At 38.3% G+C, this 20,356-nt stretch overlaps 1 protein-coding gene across 1 annotated transcript in view; it reads left to right on the top strand.

Moving 5' to 3' along the window:
- Nucleotides 1–16,772, top strand: part of SLC1A3 (solute carrier family 1 member 3) — a 70,782-nt gene extending 54,010 nt beyond the window's left edge. Inside the window, exons 6-10 of the mRNA XM_075078778.1 lie at nucleotides 5,104–5,399; nucleotides 8,434–8,667; nucleotides 11,222–11,416; nucleotides 12,855–12,989; nucleotides 14,225–16,772. Coding sequence (XP_074934879.1) covers nucleotides 5,104–5,399; nucleotides 8,434–8,667; nucleotides 11,222–11,416; nucleotides 12,855–12,989; nucleotides 14,225–14,429 — 1,065 coding nt within the window. The 3' untranslated portion in view covers nucleotides 14,430–16,772. The remainder of the gene's footprint in view (nucleotides 1–5,103; nucleotides 5,400–8,433; nucleotides 8,668–11,221; nucleotides 11,417–12,854; nucleotides 12,990–14,224) is intronic.
- The last annotated feature ends 3,584 nt before the right edge of the window (nucleotides 16,773–20,356 follow it).

Below are 20,356 nucleotides of genomic sequence, written 5' to 3'. Positions count from 1 at the left end.
TGAGGCAGACAAAGCTGCCTCCTCTTTCTTCTTCTTCTCCTCCTCCTCCTTTGCACATTTTCTTTCCCAGAAACAGGAAGACTGGTGGAACAAAATACCCCTTCCACTCCAAAAAGGACCCCCCATTGTGGATCCCAGAAGCCAGGAGGAGTCCCTGTAGGAGAGAAAGAGAGCCCATGGGAAAGCTAAGGGAATCCTTTCAGTCAAACCTTTCAGCTGAGAATTAGCAGAACCATTTCAGGCTTAGCTGGTGGCATTCAGCTCCATGCCCCAGGAAATTCTACAGGTACAAAGAGCCAGCCTTGATAAACATGTCAAGTTAAGAAGAATAATCTGGAGAATGTTGGGCTTTAGCTTCACTGAGTTCTTCACTAGTTAATCCTTCTCTCCCTCTGAAAGACCAAAGTCCCTTTGGCACCTTCTCTATACCAGGACCTCCTACAATTAAATCAGTGGCATATAGGGATCACTGGAAACAGCAGATCCAAACAGCATACTTTCTGATGCTTGTTATTTCCATATGACACATGTTGCTGCCTTCACTAAGCATAGATCATCTGGGGGCTTTTGTGACTTTTATCAGTAATAGGAGAACCTGAAAATACTAACTGCAGATAAATATTCCACACTTACCTAAAACTAGATTACTTTGTTCAATATTCCCTCTATACCACTATATCACCCCAGTTTAGGGATATCTAAAGAAATCTTTGGATTTATCTTTCATCCCTGGCCGTTATATCTTCATTTCTCTTTCTTTGCTGAATTCAAAAATGCTACCTAGCCTGGGGCTAAGCAGTCATAAGCAGTCTCCTTATTAAGCAGATACTGCTTTTTAACTGTTTGTTCTTTGTGCTGTACTCTGGGGATATATTAAAAGACAAAAGAAACACAAGTGAACTTGGGACATCAAAAGAAACAGAATCAGTCTAACAATTTGGGAAGGGTCTTTCTGTTGTGAATAGCTGAAATATTTAAGAACTGGAAAGGTTCATCTGATAACTGCATTTCCTGTGATACATTTTTAATTAAATTTTCTTTCTTGAATTCATCCTTATCAAGGGGATTGGAAGTGTTAATCACACACCCAGACATGAATACTAACTAATATATGTTGTCTATTCTTCGTCATAATTTTGGCTAGTTAAGATATTTTTTAACCTGTGTCATCAGTTCTTCTGTAGACAATTTAGAATGCTTTCACACATATCCATATGGAAATGAAAGGAAAAAATAATTAGGAAGATGGGATATCACTGCCTTATTTTAACCTATTTTCATTTTTAGGCTTGCATTTAAGCAAACTTGCTGTTTTTAAAATTACCATTCACTTAAACACTACATCATCATCATGCAGACATAGCAGAGGCAGTGCTAATTATACTATCTCAGAGTACTGACAGTAAATTATGAGTTTTCAGAGCAGTTGCCCATACAATTACCTTGCCTGCAAGTTAACCACTGGAATATGCTACTGCCATGTTATAATGTTGTTTCTCGAAAAGTCAAGCAATCTTCAAGTCAAATGACTGTGGGTATTTTGCACTGCTAATGAAAACAAAATAATAATAAAAGTGTAAACAACTAATTCATTATATTATGCAGTAAAGTAATTATATTGCCTATTTCATAATGAGATAACTTAATTAAAATTCATGTTGCGCATTACCGTGTCTTGTAAAAAAATCCAGAAATGCCATTATTTTTATATTTTACTTGCAGATAAGGTTGTTCACAGAATGATATTAGTATGACTGTGTTTCAAATTATATTTACCTCACTCCTTATTTGTTCTCTGTACATGAACTTAAGGAAAAATTATAACTTCGGTGATGTTGTCTAGCACATCACAGATTATCTGTGTAGGTGTGTGGAATTCTAGTAAAACACAACCAGCTCTTCTGAGCCCCCTCAGCCTACAATCTGTTATATGAGCTGTTTGTCTAATTTCTCCCGTTACTGAATATTGCAAAAGAACACAGATCTGCAGAATCACACTGTGACATTAAAATGTCAGTTTGAGCTACATGAACAGCTGATAACTCTGATTCCCACCAAGACAGAGATCTGCCCGACAGTAGGTATCTCATAAAAGCTCACAAAATGATCTCTTATCACCAGTTTCTCTACAGAGCAGTGATAGTCAACTCTGCTATTAACTCACCTATTTCAAAACCCTTCACATTTTCTATCATCTTGAAGATGGTCCTTCCTCCTGTCACTTCCTATAAACAGTTGCCATTTTCACTGTTAGACACAGAAAAATTGTTTTGTGGTGGTCAAACAATCTTGTATTTTGCTTTCAGTGTCATCTGAAAAAGCACTAACAAGAATAAACCTCAACCTACACTTTTTCCTTAACAGATATCTCCTTTGCATTTCCTGTATTTGGTTTTCCTTAATTTCTTTTGCTTCACTAAGAACATTTGTATGACTTTTGATAGATAGCTTTGGGCATAAGAAGACAGACACATTCACAGAGTTATCCCTAACCTCATTTAGCAGCAATGAAAGACTAGCTCAAGTGACTGTCCCAGAGCAAAGAAAGTTGCTCTGATTCCTGTTGCTCAGATATCCATTTTGATTCTCACTGTAAATAAACCATTTTTCCACTGCTCTAGAGAGGGTTCTGAAAAGCCTCTTCTCCCTAGTAACATTTCTGAATACTTAAGTCAACAGATGAGTCAACAGATAAAATCTGCATCTCTGTATATCAGTCTGGTAGCCGAGATGGAAATGGACTTCACTAAGTGAGGTCCTAAAACCCATATTATACCCCTAAAGAGACCTATATAATAAAGAATTAAAGGCATCTTCCTGCTGGGACAGAATTCCAGAATTAAGACAAAAAAAGAAGGAATATGCTTGTTAGGACCTAATTTCTAACTGGGATTTTTAAAGGTAAGAAACTTCATGTGACTGCGCTTTCTCCCTGTAGCTGACTAACATCTTCTCAGTCACTTGTCATAATTTTGGAGCCCAATGGCCAGCTCCAAGCTAATTTAACATGAGGGGGGTGATTCTCAGGCAAATCAAGTCTGTGGTGCTGCTGAAAGAAAAGCAGTTTATGACTTGGCTCGTGGCCTGTTCCAACAGGCAGCAGCCAACCCGCCAGGCAGCACACATCTAACACTGGCTAACAGCTATATCACATGTTGCTTTTGACATAGTCATATAGGTAGGAATGAGAACCTGACAGTAATGGAGGAGAGTCAGGACAAAGTTAGTTATGATGTGTCTAGGGAATGTAGGAAATTAATAGGAAATCTGGTAGAAAATCAGGTTTTCATTTCAGTCCTCATTAGGCAGCTTGCTTGTTCATGTTTGTCTAATCTGTATGAACTCAAGTCCAGCATAATTGCACCCTTCAGACATTTGCATTAAGGAATTTTTACATAAGGTTTTTTTCTACTGAAAGACTATAATAAAAATAAACATATAACTGTACACATTAAAAAAATAATTAGAAGTGTTTGATGTACAGTGTTAGTCAGGATTTTAACATTGTTGTCAGGACTGAATTAAAAACCCTTTTGTGAGAACTTCTAGAAAATTTCTATTTCCACTTAAACACCTCTCTGTCACTTAAAAAGGCAATCCCATCCCTCCTTCTGCAGCTGTGTGGTTCCAGTCTCAGTGTTTTGCCCTCTCTGGCATTCATCAGTCAGTGACCTGATTCATGTCCGTAGCCTTTACCCATAAATGGCCACTTTTTTTGCTTGATAAGTTTTCTGTCAATTAAAAAGTAGAATTGGCTTACTGAGAGATCAGACTAGAACTGACACAAAGAAGAAATTATCACAGGTTGGATGTGAGTAGGCAAGGGAGTGGAATCGGGCTTTTCTGTGTCATCCTGCTGTTCGAACAGCTCAGCTGTCTCCTCTAACCACAGTCCAAATCTTAAAATATTTTAGCATGTTTCATTTCCAAGTTGAGAGTATCTGACCTCCATGGAGATTTGTTCTGCTACATCTTAGTCAGAAACTTTCCATAAATCTCCTCTAAGCATTGAAATTCTGAAAGATTTCAAGCCTTCAGGGGGATACACCAAAAATGTGGAAGGAGCGCGTAATACTATTCAGGTGTAGAAAATAACAGCATATTAGGTCAGGTTTGATAGATGCTGATATTCAGGTTTCCCATCTTAGTCTATTTCACTCAATTACTTTTGGAGTGTGCAACAGTCTCCAGATACTACTAATAATACTACAGCTCCTGGATTTAATATTTGCGTTTTGTTGGCAGGCCCAAAGGAATAAAAGTCCAAAGTTGCTGAATAACATTGATACCAGCATCCCACTGCTTTAGTAGGGTATTTAGCATCTTGAGATACATTAGAAACATTTTACTAGTGATACTTAGTATTCTTTGTGTTCACCAGAATTTAAACAGGACAAGGATGCAGGGCTTTTTGAGTCCAGACAGAAATATTCAGAATTAACATTTTGCAAAAGCATTAGGTGATGAAAGACTAGGTTTCAAAGCAGACATTCATTTGCCCATTCCCTAATGGAACCATTCAAGGTAGAACCCTTTTCTTAATTAAGAAAATTGGTGATTTGTTACTGCAAAGCATGGCAAACTAATGTCATTGCCATAGCAAAGGAAAAAACAGGTATGTTATATTTAAGTTCCTATCAGTCTAATTTTTTCTAATTTAAAAAGATGAAAAAATAAGTAAACTCCAGAGCACATGAAAATATTTTCACTAGCCAAAAAAGACCTATTTATTTAACAGTTGAAGACATGTTTTTGGGAAATATAGCAATAAGTTGTTGAAAAATATAGCAATTTATAAAAATGCAAACTATGAATCAAGAGTTTTGTCACAAAACTCTTGAGCATGACAAAGTTTCATCTTTAATTTTGACATTTATAAGAAAATTAGTTGAGGAAGGTAAAGGTGAAGATTTAGCTCTTGAGGTTAACGTGGATTTTTGTTGCCTTCAGGAAATCCAGGTTTTCATCACAATACATTTTACTAACAAATATTACACAAAGAATTCAAATGTCCTACAACAGTAATTAATAACTTAATATGTGATTTTTACCTTTGTTTCCTATAATTCATAGAATTCCTATATTTTATTTTTGTTTTAACAGTTCAAAACTAACTATGAAAAGAGAATGTTTAAAGTAGATATTCCATCCAATGACACATCCACAGTGGCTTCCATAATAAGCAATGTGTCAGAAGCAATGGAAACCCTCAGCCGAATGAAAGAGGAAATAGTTCCTGTTCCAGGTTCTGTAAATGGAGTGAATGCCCTTGGCTTGGTGGTTTTCTCAATAAGCTTTGGCCTGGTGATTGGAAGCATGAAGGAGCAAGGTCAGGCATTAAAAGACTTCTTTGATAGCCTTAATGAGGCTATCATGAGATTGGTAGCTCTAATCATGTGGTAAGTGCCTTTTTGATAAATTCCGTTTTAAGTTACAATATTTTTTTATCACAGTCATGCACTGGATTGTTTGGCAGTAAGTCAGACAATTAGATCTTAACTACCTTGTAGCTTTTTTTCATAAATGAAACATAGAATCATAGAACTTAGTATGGTTTGGGTTGGAAGGGACTGTAAAGACCATCTAGTTCCAACCCCCCTGCCGAGGGCAGGGACACCTTCCCCTAGACCAGGTTGCTCAAAGCCCCATCCAACCTGGCCTTGAACTCTGCCAGGGATGGGGCATCCACAGCTTCTCTGGGCAACCTGTTCCAGTGTCTCCCCACCCTCACAGTAAAAAATTTCTTCCTTACCTCTAATCCAAATCTTTCAGTTTAAGCCATTACCCCTTGTCCTATCACTACATGCCCTTGTAAAAAGTCCCTCTGCAGCTTTCTTGCAGGCCCCTTCAGGTACTGGAAGGCTGCAATAACATCTGTCCAGAGCCTTCTATTCTCCAGGCTGAACAACCCTCAGCCTGGTTTCACAGGAGAGGTGCTCCAGCCCTCTGATTATTTTGTGGCCCTCCTCTGGACTTGGTTCAACAAGTCTATGTCTTTCCTGTGCTGAGGACTCCAGAGCTGGATGAAGTACTCCAGGTGGGGTCTCAGCAGAGCAGAGCAGAGGGGTAGAATCACTTCCCTTGACCTGCTGGTCACACTTACTTTGATGCAGCCCAGGACACAGCTGGCTCTCTGGGTTGCAATCATCCATTGCCAGGTCATGTTGAGCTTCTCATCAACCAAAACCCCCAAGTCCTTTTTGGCAGGGCTGCTCTCAATCCATTCTCTGCTCATCCTGTATTTGTGCTTGGGATTGCCCCAACCCATGCACAGGACCTTGCACTTGGCCTTGCTGAACTTCATGAGGGTCACATGGGCCCACCTCTCAAGCCTATCAGGGTCCCCGTGGATGGCATCCCTTCTCTCCAGCATGTTGACCATACAACACAGTTTGCTGTAGTCAGCAAACTTGCTGAGGGTGCACTCAGTCCCCCTGTCCATGTTGCGGACAAAGGTGTTAAACTGCACTGGTCCCAATACCAACCGCTGATGAATGCCACTGGTCTCCACCTGGACATTGAGCTGTTGACCACAACTCTCTGAGGGCAACCATCCAGCCAGTTCCTTATTCAGTGAATGGCCCATCTGTCAAACCCATGTCTCTCCAATTTAGAGACAAGGATGCTGTACAGGACAGAGTCAAATGCCTTGCACAAGTCCAGGAAGATGACATCACTTCCTCTTCCCTATCCACCAACACTGTAAGCCTGTCATAGAAAGCCACCAGATTTGTCAGGCATGATTTGCCCTTAGTGAAGCCATGTTGGCTGTCACCAATGACCTCCTTATCTCCCATGTTCCTTAGCATACTTTCCAGGAGGATCTCCTCCTTGATCTTGCTAGGCACAAAGGTGAGACCGCCTGGCCTGTAGTTCCCCAGGTCTTGAATCCAAGAATGGTAATTCTGTATGTCAATAATTGGCCCAAACATACCTAGTCTTTCAGTGTGTTTAGCTTTTGACATGATAAAACAGGGTCAATGGCAGAACTTACTAAGCTTATACAGAGCCGTTCTACATCTTCATAAAGATAGTGATCACAACAGTATGCTATCAGTTTCCTTATATCCTAATCTGACTTCACTAAAGGAAACCAACAAACGTCTCACATAATCTTATTTCTACACAGCAACACCTTGTTATCATTAGCTTCCATCACAACTGGTTCCTGCAGTTGTGTAGTGTATATGTACATCCTTGCGTTGTAGCTGCACTGCTTACACATACACATGATTTTCCTACTTTCTTTGCTGTGTTCAATAGGTAAATAAACCCAATACCTTTTCCCTCAAACATTAGTTATAAAGTCTTTTCAACAATGAAGATTCATTTTTTGTCAGGTAGAAGGTTAATTATGAAAAGAAATTATGCCTTGTATTTTCTTTACTACAGAAAACAAACAAACACATGAATAAATTCCAAAAGCCTACCCCAAAGCACACATATATGTTGCAGTACGAGATACAAAACTAAAAATTAGTATATATTGTCCAGTAACCAAAATTCTATTCTGCCAGGAAACATCAATACAAAGCAAAAATCTTTCCTTCTTCTTTACAAGCATGCTTAAGATGATAAAGAAGTGGATAAGAATTGTTACCTCTGAGAAATTTCTACATGGATTTGATGGCTTAAAGTGCAATTAAGATATGCTGGATAAATTTTGTTCTGTGTTAACTTGGTGTGAAAAGACAAGTAGACATTTATATAAATAAGGCTATACTAAAAGTCCAGCTGCAGCAGAATTATGTTAGAGTTTTATGCTCAGCACTAACTCTTTCTTCATCTGTAGCTGTGCTTACCAATAGGAAAAAGCAGATCATACCACCTTTGTTGCTGCCCCATGATACAGCTAACCTCTGTCATACAGATGGCTTCATGCTAAAGGACTTATCTAGTGCCCCACTGAATAAAATGGGGCATGGCCAGAAGCAGCTTGAAATCATCGGAAGTTAGCCTTCTATGTGGGTTCCTTCCCCAGCAACATGGGAAACAGCACTGGCAAGATAACAGAACTGGGCACTTGGCATAGTCGACAAATATGTCAGTTAAGCCTTCATTCATACAGACAGAATTTTAACAGAATTGGCTAAATAGCTTTTAAATGACATTTGAATTACAAAGTGAGCTCATCTCTGTATATGAGTTCATCTCTTATGTCTCTGAAAGGCCTGCCATAGATCTCAAAATCCTTACCAGATCCTAAATCAAATGGAGCCTATCAGAAACCTTCACTGCTGTGGTTTAATCCAAGTTGAACTGTTAAGAGTTAAAGAGTTAAAGAGTTAAACTCTTCTACTGCTTCTGAATAATTGCAGTCCTCCTGATAGTGAAATCCTACATTTATGCATGCATGGAAACACCAATGGTATGGATGGGAGAGTGAATTTCTACTTCATTCAGTACAATATTGATTTGACTTCGTATTTGCAGGTATGCTCCACTTGGAATCCTCTTCTTGATTGCTGGAAAAATTGTTGAGATGGAAGATATGGGTGTGATTGGTGGTCAGCTTGCCATGTACACTGTAACAGTTATCATCGGTTTGCTAATTCATGCTGTCATTGTCCTACCTCTTCTCTACTTCCTGATCACTCGTAAGAACCCTTGGGTATTTATTGGAGGCTTAATCCAGGCATTAGTCACAGCTTTGGGAACATCTTCCAGGTATAATACAATATTTTAAGGCCCTATTTTTTGTAATATCACTGGCTTGAGAAACAATTTTGTCTAATGTAATTAGTTGACTGTGTACTCAAGTATTCACTTGGAAACTTTATTTCAGTTCTGCTATTCTCCAACAGAGATAATTTTATCATTATAGTGACTTGAATTCTGTTATCTATAAGAATCCCTGAACAGAGAGATGTAATGAGTCTGTTTGGTGATGCAGACTCTATGGATGGACTTTGATTAGCCTTGGTGTTTGAGATTTTTAAGTAGTTTGAAATGGCTTCCCGGTAAAGGATGCAATTACAAATGATATGCATGGCAAAATGAAGCAGCAAACAGGAAAGTTCAGAGGGGATTCTGAAAGACCTTGAGAGCCTTTATTGACAGCTGATGTTTTGTGCTCAAAATCCTGATAGCCGGTGATGGATATACAACCTGCAACAGAAATGCCACTTTTGCTCTTTGTTGATGAAGTCATAGGTACGTCACATGATAAAAAACCTGTTTGCATCTATGATGAAAGGAAACTTTATTGTAATCAAATGTACATTTCTATACCATATGACCTTTCATAAAACACCTTCCATTTTTATAGATTTTAAAAGTGTCTCCTAAAGACACTAAAGAATGTTGTAAGTCCAAACTCTGTATTACCAAATTCAAGTCCCTGGTGTTTGGGATTATTTTGAAGATCTGGATGAGAAGCTATTGTAAACTTTAATGTAGAATATGATTTAAGTTTTGTATAGCTGAAAAAGCTCTTGAGGACTTAAAATTATGACAGCATATACTAATCTCACATTTGACATTTTGATGTCAATGCTTGCAAGTTTGTGGAATGCCTAAAAGGTAATTTGATTAATAATAATTTTTATAAGAAGATAATAAAACAAATGCCACTCAACATCATTTAAGAGAAAATAAAATGAAACTACACCTTTGGTGGGTAACAGTAATAGTGTTAAGAGGATATGTTCCAGCTTCTGTAAGACATTCCACCTGGCACTGCTCAAGTTTCTAAGAACCTAGATTGATGCAAGAGAGCATTCTACACTGCTGGTGGATTTAAAAGCTCTTTAAAATTCAGCTGTATGTTGACTGTCATCAAAGAGATTTTCTAGCACAATCTTCCACAGCCCCTCTTTACTTTACATTTTATCAGTATTTTATTTTATTAATATTGACTAAGTTTTCAAACACATGACCGTCTGTTAAGTAGTTGACAATTAAGAGGTCACTGAGACAGAATAATCTGAACTGCTGGGTCTTGAAAGACTCTTTACTTTGGTGTGATCACATGTAGAGATACATCTTGAAGAACAAAGAGCCCAGGCAGCTCTGACAAAATAAATACCTTATCCCTCCTTCTGAGGCAGTGTCTCTGAAAAGGAACAATGCATAATGTGGGCTGAATGGGCACTTCTGTAGCTTCTGAAGCCATAATGTTCAGTTGGGTTAGTCTTTAAATGAAATTATCATTTATATCATATTTAGACATAGCAGTAGGGGAACAAGATTAAGTGGTGCATGGGGCCTGGCTAGGACAGAGTTAACTTTCTCCATAGAAGCTCATATGGTGCCTTATTTTAGATTTGTGTCCAAAACAACAGTGATGTTCTAGTTGTTGCTGAACAGTATTTGCCCAGTATCAAGGCCTTCTCTGTTTCTCACTCTGCCACCGCAGTGAGTAGATTGAGGGGTGCAGAACAGGTTGGGAGGGCACACAACCAGGCAGATGACCTGAACTAACCAAAGAGATATTCTATGCCATATAACATCATGCTCAGCAATAAAAAGGGAAAAAAGAGGATTTTAAGGAAGCTAGCCATCTTTTACTGGGGAACTGCCTAGGAACTGCCTAGGTCTACCTCTGGGAGGTGGTGAGTGATGGCCTTTGCCTCAGATATTTTCTTTTCTTTTCTTTTTCTCTTCTTCCACATATAATTAATTTTTAAAACTTTTTAAATTAATCTCAGTCCCTACATTTTTTTGCTTTACTGTTCCTTTCCTCTTTGCCTGTCCCACTGAGCATGTGGGATCGAGTAAGCAAGTGACTGTGCAGTGCTTAGCTGCCTACTGGTGTTAACCCACAAGTGGTAAAGTAGTGTAACTGTCCACCAAAATGCCCTTTCCAGAGGAGCCAGCAAATAAATAAGAGAAAAAATGCTGTTTGCTGAAGGCTTGAGTAGCTCAATTTGTATAACTTCAGGAAAAAAAATCCTTAGGAATGATTCAATCATAATTCCATGACATAAAAGATGACAAGCAGGACTCATGACAAAATACTGAAGTTAGACACATTCATACTAGGGACTACATAGACAGTGATAGTAATTAACCACTGGAAAAACTTTTCAAGAGCATTAGAAGAACCTCCATCATTAGCAGTGTATAAATTCACCCTTCTCCTTTTCTAAAAATGTATTCTGGCAGATCACATAAAAATTAAGAGAGTTAGAACAATCTTTCTTGTCATCACAATGCATGACACTCTTTTTGCTCCCTCTTTGTAGAATTTATATCATGTATTACCTTTTTTTTGTTTCAGTTCTGCAACACTACCTGTTACATTTAAGTGTCTAGAAGAAATAAATGGAGTGGACAAACGAGTTACAAGATTTGTACTCCCAGTTGGTGCTACAATTAATATGGATGGAACTGCTTTATACGAGGCTTTGGCTGCAATTTTCATTGCACAGGTTAACAACTTTGATCTGAACTTTGGGCAGATTATCACAATCAGGTACAGAAGCCATTATTACCTACCTCTAACAAAAGCACCTTTGTGATGACTCCTTCTTGCTGTTATATGTGGGATTAAACAAAAGCATCTAGAGCTAAAACCAAGAACTGATACAGTAGCTGACTATCCATAATGGTTTACATCTTCTGCACAGAAGAGGCCCCCCAGCACATATTCTCCATTAGGGAAACCTTTAAAAAACTGTAACATGACACACCTATCACTGCACTTAGCAGTCAACAAGAACAGTTTTTAATGACTTTTATATTTTCTTTCTTAAGAACTCGTGCAGGTGTTGAGAGCTATAGGCTTACAACCAGTACCAGGTTGTCCATAATGTATGTACAAAGCAGTAGCATAGAAGTGTCACAGTGCTAATGCTAGAGGAGGTAGTGTTTTCCTAGACCTGATGGTCTCAGGATACAAATAGTGCAAGCTGTGTAAGGAGTAGTAATACCTTTTATAATACCAGCTGGTAGAGGTGGAAAAGGTAGGTATGTTTTCAAGCACACAAGCCTTCATGTTTGAAATAGAACAGCAAACAACCCACTAAGTAGCACTCAAAGATAACTCATCTGCATTAATTTCATTATGTTACTCAGCTTAATAGAAAAGGTTGATGGGTAGAGAAGAAACAAATGTCAGCAAGGGGAGAGAGGCACACTGTAGGACAGCGAGACACATGTTTATCACTCAGGAACACTGAAAGTTCAGAAATGGTGAACAGGAAAGGTAGAATATTTCCAAGCAGAAGTGTTTCTCTCCATAAAAACCATTGGCTTAATTCAATATTCATCAACAGAAGGCAAAACTCTGCTTTTGCACACCAAAGCAATAGTTCCTCATTCATTAGTGCAAGAGCTGCTGCTTGCCAAATCACCTGACAAAAAAAATTCGTCCTAAAGCAGGTGTAAACAGGCATATTTCTATCAAGTTACTAGTCTCTATGATTCAGGGTTTCTGACAGCTTTCTGTTTTCTGATGGCCAAATGCCAACTGCTGGAGAAGAGATACTTCACCTGGCATGAAGTTATAGTGAGATGGACAGAGAATAAAAGTTCTTGCATTATATCTGGTGGGACAAAATTACCTCTTGGCTTTTCTTTTAACATGTTTGAACTTGTGGAGTGAGTTTGCTCAATGGGTGGGGGCATGTAGCTAGCATGTTTTCGTCTGGTCCTTAGCATCTAGCAAGGAATTCACCACCTAACAAAATCGTGTTTCAAGGATTCTGGGTAAAAGTTTGGTATAAACATTTTGGATTAAGATCCACACTTCCCTGCAGCTATGCAGTGTTCAGATAAGGGAATGGGCTCATCTTTTTATTTACTACCAAGCAAATGCCCTCTTGCTTCCTATCTGTTTTTAATGTTTGCCAGATCATAAGAAGAGTTTATTATGGAAGTAATTTAATGGCTCTTGCCATCTCTTTGCACAGTATCACCGCTACGGCTGCCAGTATTGGGGCTGCAGGCATTCCTCAAGCTGGGCTGGTCACCATGGTCATTGTGCTTACATCAGTAGGTTTGCCTACAGATGATATCACTCTTATCATTGCAGTGGACTGGTTCTTGTAAGTATTTTTATGGAGTCACTAATGGCTTAGACCATATTTAGAAATGCAGTAGCCAGGGACATTCTGGCAATGCTGCAATCAGTGGTGTACTTCCTTTGCTGTGGAAGGCAGTTGGAAAAAAAGTGTTAAAAAGGATCACAAATTCTTGCTATTAATCCGTTTTCTTAAAGGAGATGGTGAGGGGTGTTATTTAATGATGGGTCTTCTTGCCTGCAAAAGGGTTACTTAGAAACCTAGATCCATAGGGTACTTAGAAAATTTTCAGACACACTGTAATTAAATTAGCAAAGAATTGCTTTAGTCTTCTATTTTATGTAGGGTGACAATGAAAACTTTTCCATCAATCAGGCTTAGAGCTGGTTCAGATCTGACCGTGTTCATTGCAACCCTGCTGAGTATCTAATCTAGGAAAAGTTCAGTTGTCTACCCCAGGGACACAGGAAAGTAAAACAGTTGTGTAACTCTCTTATCCAGCCCCTCGTTTTTTCCATTCCTCTCTCTACAGAAGACTAACTGACACCTGCAGATATATTGGGAAATTCAGGTCCAGGAACTAAATCAAAGGCGGAAGGTTTCCTCTGACCTCTATTTTGTCTAACCTCTATTAGTTATGGTTTCCAGAGGCTTTCACTCTTCAGTCTTCTCAAGTGATCCCCACAAGAAGTTGCCCATGTTGCTATTAGAACACAGTGTCTCCAAATTATTATCTAACCACATGCCCATACCTTATGTAGATGGATACTTACCGAGTAACAGTGCCAGTCACTCTTCATCAGGCTGCTTCTGACATCTGGGCAGAGCCCCCTAAGAGAGCTGAATTGTCATTTAATTTGAATTATTTCTGCAGAATTACACCCTAAATTACTGGCAGTATTTTATGGTCAGAAGGGAAATGACCCTAACAAGGTAGATTCTTGTTGGCTTAACATGTTCAGAGGATATAATCCCAAACCACCAGAGTACAGAAATGCCTCTGAGAAGCATCTGCCATATGCTCCCTTTGTCGCCCTCATCACACAGCTGTTTCTTGCTGTGAAGTTACCAAGAGTATTAACATAGTGACTCCAAATCCTAGTATATTTGTTAATTTCTGTAGAAGAAACCATGGTGTTAACAGTTCAAATAAAACAGCCAAATCATCTAGTAGATATTTAAAGGCCATTTTAAGAGCTAGTCTGCATGCTTCCCTGAACAAGTGGTGAAATCAAGGCTAAGTTACTATTTCTCCTTAGGGATCGTCTCCGTACCACTACCAACGTCTTGGGAGACTCCATCGGAGCAGGAATTGTTGAACATTTATCACGGCACGAGCTGAAGAACAGGGATGCTGAAATGGGTAATTCTGTGATAGAGGAGAATGAAATGAAGAAACCATACCAACTGATCTCACAAGAAAATGAGAGCGAGAAACCATTAGACAGTGAAACCAAGATGTAGGGCAAAAAAAGCACGAGTCCAACACTACAGCCATTTATATCTTGAATTCACCAAGTTCACCAATTCAACAAGTTCCTTGTTTTCTCCCTTTATGCTAGCACTGGAAAGAATAAATGAAAATATATTCCAAATTAGCAGTGATCATGGCTTCCTACTTTAAAAAAAAATAACAGGCAACAACACTGGTCCTGCTAGACATGTGCTAAATGAGGATAAAAAAAGAGAGATTGTCAATTAAATGAAAACAAAAATCAGTGTATATGTTACTCAGTCCTGTGAACATTTTCTTTTTCTTTAATGCACTGGAAAGTGAAAGCAGATAACAGAGCCTGAAAAATTTTTAAATACCTGTTGCAAATTTCTTAACATCTATAAACACACAATCAATGCTTCTAACTTGATAACTGCATCCAGCTAAGTAAATTAACAGGATTTTTCCTTCTTTTAGCTGATTTTTTTTCTAGTGTTATACCTTTGTTCAAATACTAGCAGGACAATAAAAAGAAGGACATTAACGGAAAAGCTAAAAAGGGGAAAGATACATAAATAAAGAAAAAAAAAATCCCAAATCATCACTTTTATCAGCTGAGTTGAAATCTTCCTGAAAAAGTTATTTTATTTAGACGCAGCTTTTTGCATTAGCCTCAGCTGATCTTGATGAACACTTACCCTAGTCAAGTCCCATTGATTTGCAAACATTTACGTATGTACGTATGTACCTCCAGTCTGGATTTTCCCCCTTAATTTCAACATCACAACCTAGCTGAACAATCTATGTGTGCAAGTGTTTGTAGGAGCAAGGCCCCCAGCTGGGACAGAAAATATGCCTTCATGTCTGTTTGGAAAAAAAAATCATAACATGCAATAACAGGAATAGAAGGCATTGCCAGCCTTCTGCAGGAGGTGCAGAAGGGAGAGAAGCTCAGATCCTAAAAGGACTGGATTCTAAATCTGAATCCCTGAGACCAACAGGAGGTTTTCTGATTGGTCTCCCTCCCAAATGCTTGGTCATCCCACTGATACGTTATAGAGCTACTAGCTGGATTTACATTTTTCCATCCGGAAAGAGTGACTCCCTATCTCAGTGCGAAATTTCAAAATCCTTGTGTGTTTATGAGTAGCATATCAAAAAGAAAAAATAACCCAGTAGAACATAAAACTAATGGGTGCTTTTTTACTAGGAAATATATATAAACTGCAAAATAGTAAATACTATAATAAATGTTGACATTTTAATTTGAAAGGATTTTAAAGAGCAATATTGTAGGTTTCTTTCAGGGAATAGATAAGGAAAGAATGAAAAAAAGGAGACAACGCACTTGTAATCTTGTGCATTTTTTTTTTGTTCAATTCAAGATTATTCCCTGATTAAGCCTTTTTCTAAAAATATAAATTATGTATTTTTTCCTTTTTGCCTTGTATTATTATAGAGGTTAAACTGAAAAGTTTTATAATGCCGTTACAGTTGATGGAACAAAAAAATATTAATCAAAATGCACAGCAGTGCTGAGTGATCTTTTCTATGAAAAATGTTCTTTTGCCTTCTTTCTCCCTCCCCCTACCAAAAAAATCTGATTTTCTGATAATGTAAATGAAGGATTCCCTTGCCATGTCACAGTTGCCAATCAAAATTCATTTAATATGTTGCTTCTGCCACTAAAAGAACATAAATAAGGTGCACAAATAACTGTAGTGAAAACATCAACATGCTGGTTGAATACAGATCTTTTGCCAGGCAAGACCCGTTTTTTTAGGTCTGAAAAACTCCTGCCCATCTTCTCCAGCTGAGTAACCCGGACAATACAAGCAGGAACTCTCTAGTGAATGAAGTGAGCACGGTTTAATACAGAGCATTGAGCAGTCAAACCAACAAAGCTCTAAATGAATCTCTGACTAAAAAAAAAAAAAAAAACAAAAAAAAAACCACAAGTATGGGGATGGATTTTTTTTTGCTAAGAGAATGCAAATCTAGGATATAGACAGGCATTTTCTGATATGTAATTAGAGATATTTTTATATAGATACTGTATTCAGAATGTGTGTATAAACATTAACTTTAGAATTTATGGCATAACAATTTAATTTTTTGTTAAGGTTTTGGTTGGAAATACATTGCAAAGACAATGTAAATGGCTGTCTTTCTATGACATCAGCTGAGAAAAATGAATTGTGTCACAAAGAATGTGATCTTTTTTTATACTAACTTTGTTTGTTATGGAAATCAGGTATTATAGAAAGATTCCCTTCCCCATCCCTCAACGGTTCTGCATTGGTATGCACCCAGAGTGGATTGAGAAACATTACTTTGTAGATGTATTTTCAATAAAAATAGTTTTACATTACTGCTTTTTTGTGATTCAGAATTTCTTTCAAATGCTGTCTAATAGAAACCTCGCACAAACTCAGAGCCAGCAAACTCATAATATAGGATTTCAGGAATACCAGGCCATTTTTTACACCAGGGCTTTGATATAGCATGGCTTCCTCACTTCAAATACCTGCTTACAGTTTCATGATCAAAAATAAGTTAAAGGGGGGAGGAGGGAGGAACATTAAAAATTAAAGGAACCACTGTTCATCTTACTTAAGCTCATTCAAATTCAAGTATATAAATTTATATTGGTATCTGAAAAATACTGAAAAAAATTTTCACATTTTCTTTGAGTTACTGGAAAGCTGCCAGTTCATTTTGGATGTATAATTAGATGGTCCAAAACCCCCATTGACTGGGGTATTACAGCATTTAACATTACAGCCATCTTAGACAATCTACTGTTTTTCTCACAAAAGTGGTTTGTGATGGTGTCAGGGTTGATTCAGCAACAACTTCAGGTAGCAGGCTATTAACAGGTCTAGAATGAGTCAGCAATGAGAACAGTTGAGATTAGGTGTGAAGGATAAGGAGGACTTGCACTGGCTGGAGGTGTGGTTGCTGTAAATCATAAGGCCCTTTACAAAGGGCAAGGTGTGTTGCCTCTCTGGAAACCTAACAGGCATTTCCCTTTGGCTCTTACTGTAGCATGTGCCTCCTGAGATATACCACTTTCTTCCAGGAGACTCAGAACTGTCTGGAATTATTGGATCTGTGAAGGCACCTGCCATGTTCCTTTGTGGACATGGAACTGAAGGTCTTGTCAGAAGGACCGGGGAGGTATAAAAGGCATGACCTGAACCACTTGCATCTGGAAAGTTGTGCTGGTTGGAGTAGATGGAGGCAGCAGGGAGAAAACCTGCCTTCTTGAACATACACCAAAAAATCACTGGACAATGACCTCTATAAATTTGTCTGTGGACTTTTAAGTGAAAACAATATATAATGCAAACAGTTTGGTAAAAAAAAAAATAATTCAGAGAAGACATGGTGTTCTGAAGTGCATGAGCATAACTTTTCTCAATTTTTTTTCTAGTTACCTACACATTTTTCACTCAATTCAGGTAAGTACCTTTGTGTTTCTAGACCTACTGTCATGATGGGAAGAGCTAAAGAAAGAGCGTTAGTGTATCACTTGCAGATACTAGTGGCACAGTGGTCTTGCTTACTCTTCTGTGCCCCCATGCAGAACAAAGATCCGTATTCCATAACTTTTCAGCAATGTTTTCATTTGGAAGTTGGGATATGAAACAGCCATGCCATTCTTAGGCAAGAATTTATGTCTCTGTAACAGTGTGTGGCCAGGATAAAGCAAAGTGATCATGCATGTGGAAAATGAACTACTGGCACAGGAAAGTATTTCTGTCTTCCTTTCTGAAGTACTGAATTTGTACAAGTGACATTTGTGTTCCAATGCAGGCACAACTGATAAGAAATTTAGGGCATTTTTTTTCAACTAACCTTGTAACACACCCATTGTTTAATAAAGTTACAATGGAAATGGTACAGAAGAGTGTAGTGTGCTTCTAGTGTGATCAACAGTGTGCTAGTTGCGATCAACAGTATATGATCAACTTGTTTCCAGTGAATCAACCGTTTCCCAGAATAGGGTAAAAAATCTGAGATGAACTGTTAGATCACTCCCTGTCTGGATTTCTGAGACATCTTCTTAAAGAGATCAGCTTACCCTGGAAGCATGAAGTAAAATGGAGAAAGACTTTTGCAAGATGGAAAAAGGCTTGTACGACTCCATGCCAAACCAAAAAAACAGACTTGCAACGTCTGTGTGGCAGCAAGATTTCTGCTGATAACAGAAAGTTGTAGACAGATGATATAATCCTGCATGGTGAGCCCTTCCCATTCACTTCTTCCCCCACCTGGCTTCTCAGATGTCTCTATGATCCCCAGAAGTACCTAAAATTCCAAAATTTTAGAATTTTAGAGCAGGAGCATTTGCATCTCTACCCAAAGCTTTGCTTCAACATGCCTCATTACACAACTAGGGCTGCACTAATAATTGATTTTTCACTTCAGTGAAAGAACTGAAAAACTGGGGAGAATAATTCTTCCAGGACATCATGAAACATATTTTTCTTTCTTAAAAAAAGAACAGTCTCTTTCAGGTATAATGAAATGTTTCATTCTCCACTTTTTGAAACATCCTATCTCACTTCTGGATCAATTTTACTCTATTTTAAATTAAAACTAATTCAGCTATTAAATGAACTGTAACTTGGAAACAAAACATCTGACAATTTTCCTGGGAAAATAACAAAATTAAGTATTTCAGCTTTTCTATAATAGCTGCTCACTGTTAAGCCAATTGAATTTACAGAACTTGGCATATCTTCACCACTACTTCCCTCAAAACTGCATTTTTCAGCAGTATATTTTTATACAAATGCTTTTTCTTTGCTCTTTACAACTTCTTTTCTCCAGACATTGCACAGTTTTTGCTTCTCCTGATTGCTTACATTTTTTCTTCATTGCACTATTGGCTTTTAAGAGTTTTTCCTGATGTATTTCCAATATTGTTACTTTTACTCTTGTTCCTAAACTTGTGTTCATTTTCTGTATCATAGGGTTTTTTTCAATGCCTTAGACAGTTTCCCATTTTCTGGAGTACCATATTCCTTTCTCCACCTACCCTACTTTCTCTCCTGGCTCTACCCTTCATTTATACAGCTACTCCTCCAAGAACTCTACTGCAGCAGGTCTTCACAAACCCAGATTCAGGTCTCAGTATTATTCCTGGTCTTCTTCATAAATGTAGACATGACTCTGCCTTTCTGAGTTTTGGTACCTGACCAATATAACAGGGACAATAGCATTGCCCTAGAACCAGGGTTGTTTCCAGAGGAATCAAGATTGTGAAGAGCCCCTACAATTAAGCTGACACACACACACCTGGGTCATGTCTCATGCACCATCCAAACCCTGAGGATTTGCCCCAAGTGCATCATGCCTTTATCACCTCCTGTGCTGTAGATAATTAGGGTGTATTTAAGAATTTATACTACCTTCTCTTCAAAACAAAACTTAAGTGATTTTGTTCATCGTAAGTGTAGATAAAACCAAGCCAAATCCTGTTGTGTTTGCTGGCTCCTTTCACTGGCCAAAACTACCATGATTAGCAATAGGGAGAAGGATAAAATAAAGATCTGACTTGGATTTCATGAACAGGGAATAAACTACAGTGCAAATCTATTCAGAATAAAATTAGTACTGGTGACAGATGGTGACTGCCATTTGGTCTAGGTAGGTACTGCACAAACCTCCCTTCACAGATCTGCTGGTTCACCTTCTTCGTGACCTGCAGTTCCTCTCCTATTTGAATCCTGCTCCTCTCCCAGGCAGCAACTCCTGGCCGTGCCAAATTGCCTGGTGGTTTTGTGATATGCACAAATAGGGACTGGAATGAGACCACCCAGCTTGCATTCATTTACAGGCTAAGCCAGGATGTAAGGCTGAGTCTGCAGAAGAAAAAGACTATGGTACTAATCCACTGTGCCACTTAGCCTCCGCAGTGCAAAAGAGCTATTCAGATGCTGCCAAC

Source organism: Phalacrocorax aristotelis, chromosome Z (assembly GCF_949628215.1).
Source record: "Phalacrocorax aristotelis chromosome Z, bGulAri2.1, whole genome shotgun sequence".
Taxonomy (NCBI): Eukaryota; Metazoa; Chordata; class Aves; order Suliformes; family Phalacrocoracidae; genus Phalacrocorax; species Phalacrocorax aristotelis.
Note: the sequence above shows the minus strand (reverse complement) of the source record. Positions and strands in the feature narration are given on the sequence as shown.